This window comes from Arachis hypogaea, chromosome 7 (genome assembly GCF_003086295.3).
Source record: "Arachis hypogaea cultivar Tifrunner chromosome 7, arahy.Tifrunner.gnm2.J5K5, whole genome shotgun sequence".
Classification (NCBI taxonomy): Eukaryota; Viridiplantae; Streptophyta; class Magnoliopsida; order Fabales; family Fabaceae; genus Arachis; species Arachis hypogaea.
Window position 1 is genome coordinate 1,034,582 of NC_092042.1, and position 17,204 is coordinate 1,051,785.

The following is a 17,204-nucleotide window of genomic DNA, read 5'->3' on the forward strand; positions in this document are numbered from 1 at the left end:
AAAATGGGTTCACAAAAAAGTGACACCTCATTTTCATTAGTTGGAGAAAAACACAATTTTAGTATATTAAATAGAAGTAGATTGGTATAAATTATGATAGATTACATAACATTTGAAAAGAAAATAAAATGAATAAGAAGAAAATAAAAATAAATAGAATAGATAGAAGACTACAATAAAATAAATTAAATGTGAGAGTTTTTTTGGTACATTTCATATCACATTCGTTTCAATAATAATAATAATAAATAAAAATACGTCAACTTGATATCTAAGAAAAAATAATGAGATAAAATCATAATACAGTTCTAAAGTAAAAGCTTAAATTAGAACATAATATCATTACATAACATATATTGAAAGCAATTTCACACTACAATATATCACAAACAGTTAAATGACTTAAATTTAAATACAAACCAGTTTTTATTTATACATACATGATCTATAAATACTTCATAGATAACATATCTTATAGAGTTCCGAATGATAAGCACGAAAGTTGGAGAGTGTGTAGTTTGTATCTACGATAGTTGTCTTCTTGCAACGATACCTCGTAGGAAGAAAAAGAATTGTTGTAAAAGCTATCAAATGAAAGAGTAATTGGTAAACGAATGATATTTTCTTCTAGCATACATGGTCTTTTATAGTGGTAAAATAAAAATGGAAGGAATCAAATTTTATATTTTTATATTAGGAATAGAATTTGATATTTATCCTAATAAAATTATTATTATTATCAATATAAATGGGTTAACAACTTGCCACTAATAAAATCATTGGATAATGAATAAGAATTAGAAGGATATGAATATAATTAAAATATTTAAAAATATTTTTGATTGATAATTAGTTTAATGATGCATTAAATATTGATTTTATATAATTATAATAAAGATATTTTCTTAAATGAGTATAATTATGTATTATTCATTAAAATAATAAAAAATATTTCTAATTAATAATTGATAAGTAGTTTAATAATAAATTAAATATTGATTTTATATAATTAAAATAAAGATATTTTCATAAATTAGTATAATTATGCATTATTCATTAAATGCATTCATTTTGGAGGGAAAATGGGTTCACGAGAAAGTGACACCTCACTTTCATTAGTCGGAAAAAAACCCAGTTTCAGTGAAGACAACTCGATGAGGTATTTCATGGATGTGATGCATTGTAAATAATTGTGACAAAAGACAATCGGAACATTAGACGATAAGAATAACTTAGAGTAACAACAAATAAAAAATTATTAAAAGAATAATATAATAGAATGAGTATATGAAAAATATTATAAAAAATTATAAATTGTACCTTAAAAGGATCAACTTCAATAAAAAACGAAGAATACATTCTTATTCTATGAAGTAGTAAAAAAGAAAAAATACTAAATATAAAATTATGAATTGACTCTCAAATTTAGATTCATGTACCACAGAAAAACACTATATATAGACTTTAGTAAAACAAAAATAAATATGTAAATTACATATTATTAAGGTAATTTTTTAATAATGCATTAAATATTGATTTGATACAATTATAATGAATATATGTTCCTAAATTAGTATAATTATATATTAATTTTATCATATCACGGGTAACAAAGATTTTTTATTATTAGTATTACTATTACTGATATTATTATTATCATTAAAATGAATAAAAGTATTTTTAATTGATAATTGATAAGTAGTTTAATAGTGCATTAAATTTTGATTTGATACAATTATAATGAAGATATGTTTCTAAATTAGTATAATTATATATTATTCATTAAATATTAATTACAATATAATTATATTAAAGATATTTTTTATAAAATAATTTAAAAAAATTATTTGATATACGTGAATCGGGTAACAAAGATTTTTTATTATTATTATTACTATTACTGATATTATTATTATCATTAAAATTATTAAAAGTATTTTTAATTGATAATTGATAAATAGTTTAATAGTGCATTAAATATTGATTTGATATAATTATAATGAAGATATGTTGCTAAATTAGTATAATTATATATTATTCATTTAGTATTAATTATAATATAATTACAATAAAATAATTTAGAATAGAAAAAAAATTTTATTCGTTTTGGAGGGAAAACAGAGGCATGAGAGATCGACACGTCACCTTTAGTAGCTGAGGGAAAATCCAGTTTTAGTATATTAAGTAGATTTTATATTTCAATATTTATTTTACACTAATAATTAATGTTAGTATATATCTAACATAGTTTATATATATATATATATATATATATATATATATATATATATATATATATATATATGTGTGTGTGTGTGTTAATTTGAATACTAACAAAGAAAAATAGAAAAAAATAGTAAAATAATAACCTTAATACCATAATTAGTCAATCATTATTGAAATGCCTCTAAAATTAATTTTCTCACACATCAAAATTTTTAAGGAGTAGAGTTATTAGGTATAAGTAATTTTTAATTAAAGTTCAATTAGTAAATCAATTTTTTTTCAATCAATATCATTCTATATTTTTTAAAACGATCCCTTTATCTTAATTATAAATCTTAAATGCTAAATAATATATCCTAACAGTAAAATCTTTCAAAAAAAGAGGATTAAAAAAATAATTTTATAATAAAAAATTGGCTAATGTTAGTGTTACGGTAGGTAACCTGAGATTAATAGAGTAGATAGTGTAGGTTGGCCTAAAAGTGTGGAGGAGGAGATTTCCGAATGAATGCGCAACTCGGGTGACTCCGTCCGACTTGTTTGTACGAGGAGAGGGGGTGGTACCTGCAAAGACACTCCGATGCCTAAGTTAGTAAGAGTGTGAGCAGGTCTAGAGAGTATTGGGCTTAGAGATACCTGAGGGGTGTCAGTGTATTTATAGTGGTGAGCCAATAACCACCGTTGGAGTAGTGCCGTATCTTTTGGGTGTTAACCGTCCATTTATCTTAGGGAGGTTAAGATATGGCTTGATGAAGCGGGTAGAGAGATTTTAGGGGCGGTTACTCATTTGAATGAGCATTTATCTGCCCGCTAATCTCATGTCCGACTTCTTTAGCGTAAGTCGTAATCGACACCGACTTCTTATATGAAGATCCGTGCTTAGCTAGGCTTAATCCTTCGGATTAGGCCTTTTATTTGGATCTGGGCTTTTATCATTGGGTCAGGATAGGAACAGTTAGCTATAATTAAAAGTTGGTTTGTATACTTACTTTTTTAATTAAATTCAGAATTAAAATACAAAACTTGTTAAGTGTTAAAATAAGAATAAGAAGAGTAGACTTCCATTAAAAAAAAAAGTAGGCATGTGGCACACAACATATATACACTTGTTCATTTAATTCAAATAGTATTAAATAGTTTTTTTTTTTAAGAGTAGTTAAATTTTCTCTTTCAACAATATTGAAAGTTCGTGTTTTTAATATTATTGCAATATATTTCTACTTATTAATAATCTAACACTATTATTGATAAAAAAAAAATGATTGACATTTGATTTAAATATATTTATATGTTTGTGTGGAATTAAGCTAAGGAGTATGTAGATTGTTGAGCCCACTGTGCAATAGAGAGAGGGTGTCATAAGGGGTTGTTTTTATTAGGTTGGACTTGTTCGTTGGACACACTTGTTAGGAGAAGCACTATTTCCTAATTCTTGTTCCTAGCAACTCGATAAGTGCAAAACAACAAAGACATATACATATACATATATAAATAAATAACTTATAAAGTTGGGAACCATAAAAAATTAATTAAAACTAATAAGTAACTCACCATTGATTTTCATTCATTTTCTACATTTATTCTTTCTCCACCAACAACTATGCTTTGTACTTTGTTGTTGTAAAGTTGCGCCCACATATAGTAATTGGTCAACTAGCTAGCTATCTAGCTATGCTACTATGTTTATAACAGCTTCTACCATTGTCATCACCATTATTTATTCGTCAACGAATTCAATGTGTTCAATAATGGAAAGACACCCAATCATCCTTAGCTTCCTCCATTATTACTGCTCTCATCGATCATCATGCATGCCTTCAAATGATTATTTCATCTTCTTTTCACTTTGCTTCTTCACATTGCATTGGACACTTCCTTTTTGTTTTTCAAATTTTTATATTTTATATATATATATATATATATATATATATATATATATATATATATATATATAGGTTTATGTATCTTAGATCAAACGCTTATTGATAAGAAAGGTCAAAAAGTATAGTTTTAGTAAATGTGTTGTAACAATTTCACTATAATGTGGAGATATACGAATAATTAGTATTGTTATTTAAAAGCTTGCACGGTTTGTTATTGACTAATGGGTTGTTATATGTATAAAATGGAATTCGAACTCTCAACACTTTTTTAAGCGAATAAGTAAGTTGAGAACTTGACTAATTCAAGTTGGTTACTTAAATTAATAGTTTTTTTTCTATAGTATTTTCTAATCCGACAGATCAATGACTAATTTGTTAGAAATTTGTGCTCTATTCAAAAATCTGCACAGTTTGTCGCTGACCATTGAGTTGCTACATACACAAAGCAAGATTCAAATCTCCGACATTTAATTAAGTGAATATATTAATTAATAACATGTGAAGAACCTTCATCTTATACTATAAAGATCCATTAGACTCTTAAACTTTGCGGAATTTTGTATTGAGTGCATTGCATTGATACAACCAACAATCAAGTTAGAAAGAATCGATTAGTTAACATGTTGGTTAACCGTATCCTGAAACATGAAAAAAATCATTGACTTATCAAATTATTTATCGAACTATGAAAAAGATTCAGGAAAAGACAAAAACAAATCCAATTCATAGGTATAGGAAGAAGTCCTGTCAAATAGAGATATTTTCTTTCGATCATCTTTCAATTGTTAATACGATATATAAGGATCGCTACTACAAAGAATACTTCATCTTTCAACCCACATGAAAGGTGTAACGATCTGGACAGAGAGAAGTTTGATGAAATAGACATGTCAATTCAGTGAGCTGACAACTCAACTAATCCATTATTAGTTATACTACTATACTTACTAGTACAAGTGGTAAAATGTAATTGGTGGAACAAAAAAGGGATAGGATTTGATGGAAGAAATTTCAAGGAGACATCAAATTTAGTAATCACAAACACTCATAATATATAATATTTGTTTAATGTAGAAAACGTCTATAGCTAGAGAATGAAATCTGCCCAATTAATTAGCGCAATGCAAGTAAGTTGTGATAAATAATCCCTAAACAACATCCATAGAACAAACAAACAAGCAAGTAAAAGGTAAACAGAAAACAAAGACATGAAAGCAAACAATGAAAGACAGCCATAAGGGTTCTAAATCAAACGCTATATATAGGATAGAACCTGACATTTTTCTATTAACTACTCTCTTAGCTACAAGTGAATAACCATGGAATCTCTCATCCATCCCTTATATATTTTGAAAGCAAAAAAAAAAAAATAATAATAATAGCTATTAGCTTATTAATTATAACGTGTATGCGTGTGTATGTTTTTAATTTTTAATTTAATGGTAATTTAACCTTAGCTTATGTCTTTGCTTTTTTGCATGGGATTGAGGAGTTTTATTTGTTGATGGATTATTCCTTGTTTCATGGGGAAGAAACTTCTCCCAATCAGGACGCTAAATTCCTAACTTGTATACGTTATAAGATTTTTGGCTGACAAAGGCATCTTTGGATAGTGATATATGAATCAATAGAAACAAATAACTATGTGGCTCGTAGCATGCAAACAAGTATGAACAACCAGCAACCCCCAGAATGAAGAAGTTACTATCCAAAAGTAAACTTTGTAATCGCCACCAAATTAATTAATTATCTTGTAACATTTTATCGGGCTTATAATTTTCACCGGAACGGATAAACACCAATATTTTCGTAGCTTCTAATATTAGGAACGTAATTTAGGATATACTCTCTTTTCCTGCCTTGTGTGGGGCCTTCAATTCAGATGTTCCAAAAGTATTTATTTAAACATTATTTTTAGTATTTTTTACTATTTTTTGGTGGATGTAATTATGTAATTAACAATAAATGTACCTTTTTTAATATAATTTCGTTAATAATGAAATTTAATTATTATTGATATGTCCTTTTATGTTTTCACAAGTTTATTTATTATTAACAAATAAATTATTTTTTCCAACAAATTATAACTCAAATAGCATAATTTTTTTATACTCACTTAGAGATTGTAAGTTCGAGTCTTCCTATTTTTAAAAAAATAATTTTTTTTTAAATAAACAAAAAAAAAGAGTGCTACCACTAACTTCAGTTATGACTTATGAATAACTTTTAAAAAACTAATGTACAATTTATTATCATTATTATTATTATTATTATTTTGGAAAACAAAAAAAAACTAATAATGTATGAATAATATTATTTTCACTGTAAAATTTTTGTGTATCATCATCATCATATGGCCAATTTGGACAGATGCACGTGACTTGATAGACTACGTACTCTTCTTGTTTCAGAGATTCCTCCTACCCAAGGAAGTGACAATTTCTCATCTATTTTAATTTTTAATTTTCTTTTCAGTTATTCTTTAAAATAAAATTTGTGTGTTAAGGTATTTCTGGTTTCTACTTGAGATCAATTCCATAACGTCCATATATAATTCAGTTTCGATATTTTGGGAGTAGTGACCTGTTCAAATTTTATCTTCCTCCACGTTATTGAATCAACTTTAGTTCATTTCATATCCCATAACATAATTTGAATGTTGATTGTCCTAACTTTTTAAGAAGTTTCAATTTGTATAATAAAAACAAAAAACCTTTCTCGTTTACTATGTCCATCTTAAGATAAAAGGTGTAATTATTTTATTACACATTTATTTGCTGGTATAAAATGACATAGTTACATAATTTTTTAATAGAATATACTAACTACGATATTTTTTATTTTAATGTGAAATAAAAGTTTTAGATTTAACAAATAATAACCACAATATAATTTAATTTCATTTTTACTGGATCTCAGAATTATAGATAAAGTAGCACTACACAAGCACACATGTGTCCTTATCTGTTTGGGCCAGAGGAAAGAGGCCCACATTATTTTATTGGGCGAAAAAGCGATGAGAATTTTGGACCATGAAGAATGATGGGTTGACCTTTTGGCCCATTACGTAACAAAAAAATTAACAATTTAAAAAAAAGTAAAAATAAAAAATAACAGAATTTGTTACTTATCAGAGTTTGCAGTCACATGTCTCTGATTTTTTCTAATTATAGTATCGTGGCCATTTCCATTTTCCACAAACGGTTAATTCGGAAAACAAAACCCAGCTGAAACCGAAAACTGAAACTGAACCTGGGGGTTTTTACGTCTTTTCACCTTCATTTCAATGGAGCTTGGTGGTTGTTCTTCTTCTTCGTCTTCTTCAAGCTTGTGTCTGCAACAATTAACAGCACTATTACGCACCGAAAAAAATTCTTGTTGTGTTTCCACTCGTGACTGGAGCATCAGCAGCAAGAAGAGAGCAACAACACTTTCTTCCATTTCCACGCGAACATTTTCAGTGTCGTATCGTAAATTCGTCGATTTCGCTTTGGATGAAACCACAAGCCACACTCACTTGTTCTCTTCGCCTCTACAGGTTCCACTTTTTAATTTTTTTTGGATTAGGTTAATCATATATAATATAATTTAATTTAACTGTAAACTATTATATCATTTAATTATGTGTTTCAGTCACATCCTGTGCCGTTATGCTACCTATATACAGCGACAACTTTTTACTTTGATTATTAGTTAGTGCCTTAATTAATTTGTTTTACTATAGCTAGTTATTTAACTACTAAACCACTAAATATTATTATAAGCTTGTGTGCTATTGAGCTTTTCATTCATAATTGTTGCTACTATTGTTTAAAATTTAGTTTAATTATGGCTAATAATTTGAGCTGAAATTGTGTTATTGTGTTTTATACCTTCGATGACACTTTCCTGTGCTGTTAACTAGGAAAAGTATAATTCTCTGGAGCCGAAGGATGGTAAAGGAGAGATTAGTATGCTATCATTCGAAGCTGCCGAGATTCGGCTTCTACGGAGTTTGATCATTGAGACAGAAACCATGCAGGTATCTTTTCAAAATTTCTTCTAAGCATCATATCTAATTTGATATATGATTGGTTTTACACTTTCAATATTTTAAATGCTATGTCTCTGCATATTTCCTCCAATATTAGTATTCTTTTTTACCTCCTTAGTCATATACTCATATTACAGCTATTTTGAAGTAGCAACTACGCCACGGGGAAATAAGTAGCAGAAGATTACTTATAATTATATAATAAAATAAAATTGAGAAGTCATTACTGAAGTATTCTGAAATCTTTCTTCATATTCGATGATCTTGGAGGTAGGTTAAAGTTTTACTATATGCTTAGTGCTTCATTTTTATGCAGGTTTTGGATTTCACTGTCTTTCCAAGAGCAGAATATGATGTCCCCATATTTTGTGCTAACTTTTTCACCACCGCTAGAACAAATATTGTCGTCCTGTAAGTTGGCATCTTCTTCCATATCTATTGCAATATGCTTCTGGGAAATGTATCAATGATGTTCTCTATCTTGACAATCTGATAAAATTTTCTCAACTCTCAACTATTCCCTTTAAATTTTCAAACACCGAGGATTGAGGACAACATACTATGTATAAATTTGTAATGCGGATCACTAATTGTTGTCCAAAGCAAAAAAAAAAAAAAAAAAAAAAAAGAAATTGGAACACAAGTTCTAAGAATGCAGCTTTGCTGTTATGGTTACAGGGACCTTAACCCTTTGCATGATGTCATTAATCAACGTCACTACAAGGAGAAGTACTTTAAAAGCTTAATTCCTCTTGGCCTTAAATATGCAGAGGTAACTGGAAATAATTTAGTGGAACATTCATGAAACGATTCTCGCTAAAAGTATCTTCAATATAGGAACATTTAACCATTCAACTGTTTAACAGCTTTTTCCATGGGGAGGGAAGCTCACAAGTGAATCTATAAAGTTCTTTTCACCAATTGTCATTTGGACAAAGTTCAATTCAAGCCCAGAAAAATATGAAATTCTATATTCTGCATTCAAGGATTATTACAAGGTAATCCCAGCAGCATGGTACATTAATAAATCATGTTTTGCTAAGGGTAATCTCAGTAGGCTTTCTAATTCTTGACCTTTGAATATTATTCTTGCAGGTATGGTTGGAGTTGGTAAGCAAATCCGATAAAGAGACTGATGAATCCCAGATTTCCCGGAATCTCGAAGCTCAACATAGATATCTGGTGTGGAGAGCAGAAAAGGTAGTTTGCCTATTTTGTTTCTGACTTTTTAAATGACTGGTGATTTTCCATAAGAATATAAATGGATGTCATAGTTATGATGGTTTATGATTTCAATAATTCAGAGAGAAGTCACTTTCCAGTTTCCCACCTATGAAATAGAATTACACAACTTTGATAAACATTATGGTCTTGCTTGTATATGATGGAAACATCCACTGTCTTTCAAACAATAAAATGGATGCTTTTCAGTTCAAGTTTTGAACTGTTACACACTGATCAACCAACCTAACAAGAACTTGCGTTTTAGTATGTCCATGTCTAATTCTTATTACCTAAAAAATTTGGTGAGTAGGATCCTGGACAGAGTGTTTTGAAGAAACTGATTGGGGAAACACTTGCAAAGGTAGACCAAATTTGAGGTTAGTCTTATTCTGTTACATCCTAGTGCTACGGATCCTTAATTCCTGTTTTATCCCATAGGATTTGCTAAGAGGCTTTCTCTTTAATGGAGTTGACGTACTAGGCAGCAAAACGTTCAACGATTATTTTCCGCACTACTGCTCGAAGGATGGTGATCTGAATAATAAAGGCAGCATTATTGGGAAGTCTTTTGAAAATCGCCCATGGGACGAGAGAGGAGAATTCCTTGGTAATATCTTTTGAACCAAGTTTCGTCCTATTGCTGCTTTCTTTCAGTCTCTTATTAGAGTCTTTTGTTATCTTTGCTCCATTGGCATCATTGGAGTATTTTAGGTGAAGGAATTATACCATAGGGAAGCCTTTCGTAATCGTTCCTAGGAAAAAAAAATACAGACATTGAGATAGTAGAGACGAGGAAGAAACTAGAGGCAGTGATCGAGGTGACGCAAGCCAAAAAACTCGGGTTGCGACTGCAATTTTTGTCAACAGTTAACACCCTAAATCAGTTGCTGTCTTGCTGATTGGTTAAATCAGCTATCACTCGCTTGTAATTTCTTTTCTTCTTGCTATGTTTTTATGTGTATATTATGGGCTAAAATCAAAATTAAGCACCCTTGTAGTCTAGGAAATTACACACTGAAATTTTGATTTATCTGCTGCTCTACATATATTTATAAATATAACACTTGATTCGTGTAATCTCTCCTTGTTTTTAGTCCTGGAACACAATCTAATTTCAGCTGAACACACCCCACACTGGTGCAAATAATTTGAGTTATTTGATTTGAAATTTTGAATGCTACCTACAAAATCTGTTCCTGTCATAATTTAGAAACGTGCTTGGTATGTTCATATTTTTGTACGTGGAACAATATGGGCTCTACTATTTTATTTTGGGCTGTTCTCTGCAATTGGATATATACATGTAAAATATAATAGAGGGCTTGATTATAAATATCCTCGGGCCTATGAAAAACAGTGTTCTCTTAGTTTATAAACAGAAAATAACATCATTTCTTTTTAAGTTTTCAATATTCTGAAAGAATTAAAATTTTCTATTTCATGTCTTTTAACTAGCGTCCATAAATGAATCCAAAATAAAATGAACCTCATTCGCTGTATTGAGTAAATAAATTTAACCTTTAAATCTTTTAACAAACCTTTTTTCTTCAAAAAGAGTCTAAAGGATGGATGATAATCATGATATAATAAGATGATCGATTATAAGGCAGTAAAAAGAGTCTAAAAGACTACAAAAGGATGAAGAACGGGTTCTACACTTCTACTTGTTGACTTATGTAAAAATCAATATCTTTTTTATAAAAATAAAAGGCAATATACTTTTAAATAAAAAAATTTAAAAACCTTAAAAAAAAACTTACATAATCAGAGTGACTGAGATAATGCATGATATGAAGCTCAGGTCGATCAACATCTCTAGTTTTATTTTTTTTGGGCATTCTTTCATGTATTGAAACATGCAGAAATGAGAGGAGGAAGATGAATAACAATGGGGGCTTCAGGTTTGAAAACGAAAGCTGGGAGAGTGATGTCTCGGAGGGTGAGAGAAGTTAATGCATGAGTGAGGGAGCTGTTATAAGGGCACCGAATTGGGGTGGCTCCTGCTACGCGACACGTGTCTTCGGTGGTGGCAATCGCACGGTCAGATTTGCTGGACGGAACTCGCACGGTGAGATTTGCTTAGTGGAACTCGCACGGTGCGAGTTGGGTGGTCACTGACACCACACTCTCGTCATTCCCCTCCCTCCCCCATAACGACGTCTGTTAGAAGTTCCGGTACCATATTGAAATTAAAAAGCCTCTCTTGTTGTATTATTGTCTTTGTCCTAATTGAAATTAAAAGGACGGTGTAAATTGCAAAATCAATTTTGGAAATACACAAATCATCTTTCATTCCTCCAACCAATTATATTATTATTATTTTCACTCCACTTGCCAATCTATCATGCCAAATGTTCATTGTCGTTTTACCACAATGTGTCAACACAAGTTTTCAATAAAATGAGTCACTCCTACAAATAAATACAATAAGTATCTCAATCTAGTAAATATTAAAAAAATAAATATATGTACCACTTTTATATACATAACGATCGAGTAGTATGAATTATGAATATCACTCTTAATATATACCATAATAACCATATAACGTATCGCTAAAATTTAAGTAGTTCATCTCGTTCAAATAAAACTTAATATTCATGCATTGAAAGTTTTACCATTGAACCAATGTGATTCGAATCAAATTAATATGAGACATGATAAGGGAAAAAAAATTGAAATAAGTCTTTAAATACATAATTTTAAACTAAAAAATAAGGACATAATTTGCATGCATTATTAATTAATAATACCAGGTCTTTTTTACTAAATTTATTAAATTATCTACCGATTTTTACAATCGTCTTCATGTTATATTGCACGTGATTTTTTACCAATTCTAAAATATATAATTTATGAAACTAATTCAGTCTCCTCTCTTTGATGGTTAGATTTTATGCATGTGTGTATAATTTAGTATGATCAGCCTTCAATTATATAATTATAAAAAGGAGTCACTCACATAAATACATTTAAAATATTTTTTAAAGATATTTTTAGTAATTAAAATTTAATACATATAATTAATTAAATTATATTATTTTTATTAAAATTAAATTAGACAAATTGATTTGACAAAAAAATTAATTAACTAAATCTTAAACCAATTTAAATTAATATTATTTTTTATAAAAAATAACTACAATACTTTTATTTTAGAAAATGACAAAATACTCTTATATATATTAATTTTGACATAAATTTTAACCTTTTTTTTTTCTCTAAGTAGCAATGGGTTAAGATTTAGGGTTATATATATATATATATATATATATATATATATATATATATATATATATATATATGAGTATTTTAGTCATTTTATTGTATTTTTATAAAAAAATATTAATTTATATCGGTTTAAATTTAGTTCATCAATTTTTTGGTCAAATCGGTTTGTCCAATTTAATTATGACAGAAATAATACGGTTTAATCGATTACATATATTAAAATTTAATTGTTAGAAAATATCATTAAAAAAAACATTTTAGACGTTTTTATAAAAATATTATTTATACACTCAAATCAACTATAAAATTCAATCAGCATATATTGTGTATAAATATATATTATTTATTTATTTTTATATTATTTATTTATTTTAATACATCTAAGATCTAACATGATTGCTATAATTATATTATTATGGTAATTTATTTTAAATATAAAAAAATTATAAATATCTGGATCACAAATGGAGAGTAAGAAAGAGAAGAAGAAAACACATTGATAGCCACACACTCACTCACACAACTCTCGCAATTTTCTGTGAGAGCTGTAAGAACAACACAACCACACCAATGGCTTCCATGTCTGCCATCGGCGTTCTCAAGCTTCCTTCTTCTTCTTCTTCTTCTTCTCCTTCTGCCTCCAACAACGCCGCACTCCGAAAGTGCATCCCACGCTCCCTCTCATTCTCCTCCTCACAACTTTCCGGCGACAAGATTTCTTCTCTTTCCGCCGCGTCACGCACGTCAACCTGCACCCGCAATCCTCTGATTGTCACTCCCAAGGCCGTTTCTGATTCACAGAATTCTCAAACTTGTCTTGATCCCGATGCTAGCAGAGTGAGCTTTCACTGCCACTTCTTTTTCTTTCTTACTCTTTTCACAATTTGTGTAAAGATGAGATCTTTTACGATCTCATGTTTGTTATATCATTGACCTAGAATGTGGTTTATGTGTAATTGGAGCTTAATTTTCATTTCATTTGCTTAATAATGTTACGAATTACGATCACTCTATATATAGGATGAAAGGTAGAGAATTTTTTGGTTTCTAAATTGGATCAGGTTGTTTTTGTCATTCATATATGATGCTAACTTGGTAGACACTATCGTCTTCGATTGATCGATATTCATGGCTCTGTTTTTTCACTGGTGATTGCAAAGTAACATGCTTTGAATTTTGATGATTATGTTTCTTTAGAGTGTTCTTGGCATTATACTTGGAGGTGGTGCTGGGACTCGGCTGTATCCGCTGACCAAGAAGCGGGCGAAGCCAGCTGTTCCTCTTGGAGCAAACTATAGGCTCATTGATATTCCTGTTAGCAACTGCCTAAACAGCAATGTGTCCAAGATCTATGTTCTTACACAGTTTAATTCTGCATCCCTTAACCGGCACCTTTCCCGTGCCTATGCAAGCAACATGGGTGGCTACAAGAATGAGGGCTTTGTTGAGGTTCTTGCAGCCCAGCAGAGTCCTGAGAATCCAAATTGGTTCCAGGTAAAATCACAACCTTGACTGCATATGTGGAATCCTGTGTATTGTGCTAATTCCTTTGATTTTGTTATGCTTTTGAAAATGAATTTGTTACAATCATCTTGTATTTTAGAACTTTGGCACTTCATGTGATATTTCAACAAATCTAAGGTCATCATTCATCATTGCAGGGTACTGCGGATGCTGTGAGGCAATACTTATGGCTTTTTGAGGAGCACAACGTTTTGGAATTCTTAGTTTTGGCTGGTGACCATTTGTATCGGATGGATTATGAGAAATTCATCCAAGCCCACAGGGAAAGTGATGCCGATATCACTGTGGCTGCATTGCCAATGGATGAAAAGCGTGCCACTGCATTTGGTCTGATGAAGATTGATGAGGAGGGGCGTATAATCGAATTTGCAGAAAAGCCAAAAGGAGAACAGTTGAGAGCTATGAAGGTAAGCATATACAATGTGCAATGAATATAATTTTTTCTGCAATTGTTATCTGCACAGTCGGTTAAAGTGATTGCTTCTATCATTTTTTTTTCCTGCTAGGTTGATACCACTATATTGGGTCTTGATGATGCGAGAGCAAAGGAAATGCCTTATATTGCTAGCATGGGTATATATGTGGTCAGCAAAGATGTGATGTTAAACCTGCTGCGTGACAAGTTTCCCGGTGCAAATGACTTTGGGAGCGAAGTGATTCCTGGTGCAACTTCTATTGGAATGAGAGTATGTGTTCCTTCCATGTATTTAGTATTAAGAGGTTTCCTGTTATTTCCATGTATGGACAGGGTATAACTTGAGAAGCTTATAGCATAAATATAAAATGCAAAGAATTTGTTTTTCATGGACTCAGCATGACTATGTGTTGCTGAAACTTTTGTTATAGCAAATGTCTTGCTATTGTTTGTTGGTAGTATAACCTTCTTAGCAAATCTCTAAACGTTTTCAGAGCTTCGTTTTCCAAGGGTCTCATGTTATGTTTGTAAATATTCGCAGGTTCAAGCTTACTTGTACGATGGCTACTGGGAAGACATTGGTACCATTGAAGCTTTCTATAATGCCAATTTGGGAATCACTAAAAAGCCGGTTCCAGACTTCAGGTGAACATATATGGCCATTTGATATAATCATTCTACTTTCAATGAATTTCAATTATGCCATTTTCATGTTCTTTTTCGGCATATTGATTGCAGTTTCTATGATCGTTCATCCCCAATCTACACCCAACCACGATATTTGCCTCCATCTAAGATGCTTGATGCAGATGTCACAGATAGTGTCATTGGTGAAGGATGTGTTATTAAGGTAAGCTGAATAGAACAATAGTGACCTACCGATTTTTTTTTCTTATGAACACGAGGCTGATGTATACAGTGAGATTAGTTCATTTATTGGAAACTAACCTTGTCTATATTTTGTTTGTAGAACTGCAAAATTCATCACTCTGTCGTTGGTCTACGATCTTGCATTTCAGAAGGTGCAATCATTGAAGACACATTGTTAATGGGGGCTGATTACTATGAGGTAATATGGCTAAAAAGTAAAGCCTGTTATGAAAGTTGCAACACTGAATTCTGCTTGGCAGTTATGAGTTCTAACTTCAATATTTGTTTGTGATTTGTGTTTCCAGACTGAGGCTGACAAGAGGTTCCTGGCGGCTAAAGGCAGTGTTCCAATTGGTATTGGCAAGAATTCTCATATCAAAAGGGCAATCATTGACAAGAATGCACGCATTGGGGAAAATGTCAAGGTAAACATATGCCATTTTGTCCTATTAATCTTCAAAAGTTGTTGCTTTCATAGTTTTGTATATAATCTGATGAACTTAGTACACTAAGTCCTCGTTTAGCAACGTCGCAGGATACAACATACAGAGATAGAAAACTTTGTTCTGTATTTGTGTCATGCGACAGTCTCCAAATCAAATGCCTTTGTAGAAGATTGTACACATGAGTTTTCTACCCTTATTTGTTTTTAGATAATGTAACTAACTTTTAGGTGCAATGTTGTGATTCAGATCGTAAACGGCGACAATGTGCAAGAGGCTGCAAGGGAAACAGATGGGTACTTCATAAAAAGTGGGATTGTGACAATAATCAAGGATGCATTGATTCCAAGTGGAACTGTCATCTAAGATGAATGTGAAAGGCATAGCTTAGCAATGAATGTTTCTTGTTTTTGCATGGGTGTTTTTGTTTTTGCCAAAGGGGCTTTGTAAGTAGTAAGTAGTAAGTAAGAAATGGCGGGAAAGAGAGGACCCTCTTTTGGAGTAGTCATCAACGCTGTAAAGTTCGTTATTCCACTCAAATAAAAGTTTCTTTATTCCAACACGAATAAATAACTAGTATGAGTATGCAAAGATCCACAATTTGCCATAATAGGGTTTGAAACCTACCTCAGGTTGAGATTCAGATTCCCCAAATCCCTAATCTGATCGGCGGCCTTAGCCATCAAATTCTTGCCACCTTCAGTAACCCCTCTACTCAGCAGTGTTCCAATCGACGAGGTTCCCCTTCAGTAGGCCTTCGGGCTCGTAATTCCTGCCATCTCCGACCTCCAAAACGACGCCGTAGAGACTTGCAGATTAAGTAACGAACACAACGAAAGGGGCATTATTGGCATTTCCTTTGTGTTTGTGTTCGTTGAGGCAGTGGAAATAAAGTTTTTTTATAGGGTTTATGGCCTTCTATTTTTTGGTATTCCTCGGGGCCTAAACAAAAAAAGGGGTTTATGGCCTTCTTAGTTACCCCTTCCAAAAAAAAAGTTACTCAATTGTTTCCAAAAAGATGAAGGTCCCAAAAGAGTAGACCAAAAACAAATTAACTAATTTTTATTACAAAGACAAGGTGTTTTAGGAACAATGGAAATCTAATCTCAAAATTCTAATTAACTAACCCAAACCCAAATTAGGCTAATCAGGAATGGCCCAAAATAAATTAAGTAGCCTGGACCAGATCCGTTCAAGAGCTTCACTTTAAAGTCCAAAAAGAAAATCCTTTATGTTCACTGTTTAAACAGAAAAATATGTAACTTCCAAAAAAAAAAATTTAAAAAGTTATAATGACTTTTTAGAAGAAAAAATTTGATAACTATATAAAAAAGAGACAAAAGAGTATGTAATAA

At 30.8% G+C, this 17,204-nt stretch overlaps 2 protein-coding genes across 4 annotated transcripts; both read left to right on the forward strand.

Annotated features, from left to right (window-relative positions):
* Nucleotides 1-7,264: 7,264 nt before the first annotated feature.
* Nucleotides 7,265-10,443, forward strand: LOC112701760 (phytochromobilin:ferredoxin oxidoreductase, chloroplastic). Of its 3 annotated transcripts, none has more exons than XR_011863557.1 (9): nt 7,265-7,647; nt 8,014-8,130; nt 8,459-8,553; nt 8,821-8,914; nt 9,009-9,140; nt 9,238-9,342; nt 9,677-9,743; nt 9,836-9,973; nt 10,078-10,443. XR_011863557.1 is itself a non-coding variant. In XM_025752511.3 (9 exons), exons 1-9 carry the CDS (start codon nt 7,396-7,398, stop codon nt 10,095-10,097), a joined length of 1,035 nt encoding a protein of 344 aa, XP_025608296.1. In that variant the 5' UTR covers nt 7,265-7,395; the 3' UTR covers nt 10,098-10,443. The 3 variants fall into 3 exon arrangements, 1 of the variants encoding a protein (XP_025608296.1); XR_003153849.2 differs by having other exon boundaries at nt 9,848-9,973; XM_025752511.3 differs by having other exon boundaries at nt 9,677-9,727; nt 9,805-9,973.
* Nucleotides 10,444-13,000: 2,557 nt separating this feature from the next.
* On the forward strand, nt 13,001-16,419 carry LOC112701761 (glucose-1-phosphate adenylyltransferase small subunit 2, chloroplastic). The gene is made up of 9 exons (XM_025752513.2): nt 13,001-13,434; nt 13,795-14,091; nt 14,259-14,528; nt 14,628-14,807; nt 15,078-15,181; nt 15,275-15,386; nt 15,507-15,605; nt 15,712-15,831; nt 16,099-16,419. Exons 1-9 carry the CDS (start codon nt 13,168-13,170, stop codon nt 16,213-16,215), a joined length of 1,566 nt encoding a protein of 521 aa, XP_025608298.1. The 5' UTR covers nt 13,001-13,167; the 3' UTR covers nt 16,216-16,419.
* Nucleotides 16,420-17,204: the final 785 nt, after the last annotated feature.

Bases quoted from the DNA above. Each gene is read 5' to 3' on its own strand.
- LOC112701760 (XM_025752511.3), top strand. From the start codon at position 7,396: ATGGAGCTTGGTGGTTGTTCTTCTTCTTCGTCTTCTTCAAGCTTGTGT. The intron at 7,648-8,013 runs GTTCCACTTTTT...GCTGTTAACTAG, and splicing joins TGTTCTCTTCGCCTCTACAG to GAAAAGTATAATTCTCTGGA. The intron at 8,915-9,008 runs GTAACTGGAAAT...ACTGTTTAACAG, and splicing joins TTGGCCTTAAATATGCAGAG to CTTTTTCCATGGGGAGGGAA.
- LOC112701761 (XM_025752513.2), top strand. From the start codon at position 13,168: ATGGCTTCCATGTCTGCCATCGGCGTTCTCAAGCTTCCTTCTTCTTCT. The intron at 13,435-13,794 runs GTGAGCTTTCAC...ATGTTTCTTTAG, and splicing joins TTGATCCCGATGCTAGCAGA to AGTGTTCTTGGCATTATACT. The intron at 15,606-15,711 runs GTAATATGGCTA...TTGTGTTTCCAG, and splicing joins TGGGGGCTGATTACTATGAG to ACTGAGGCTGACAAGAGGTT.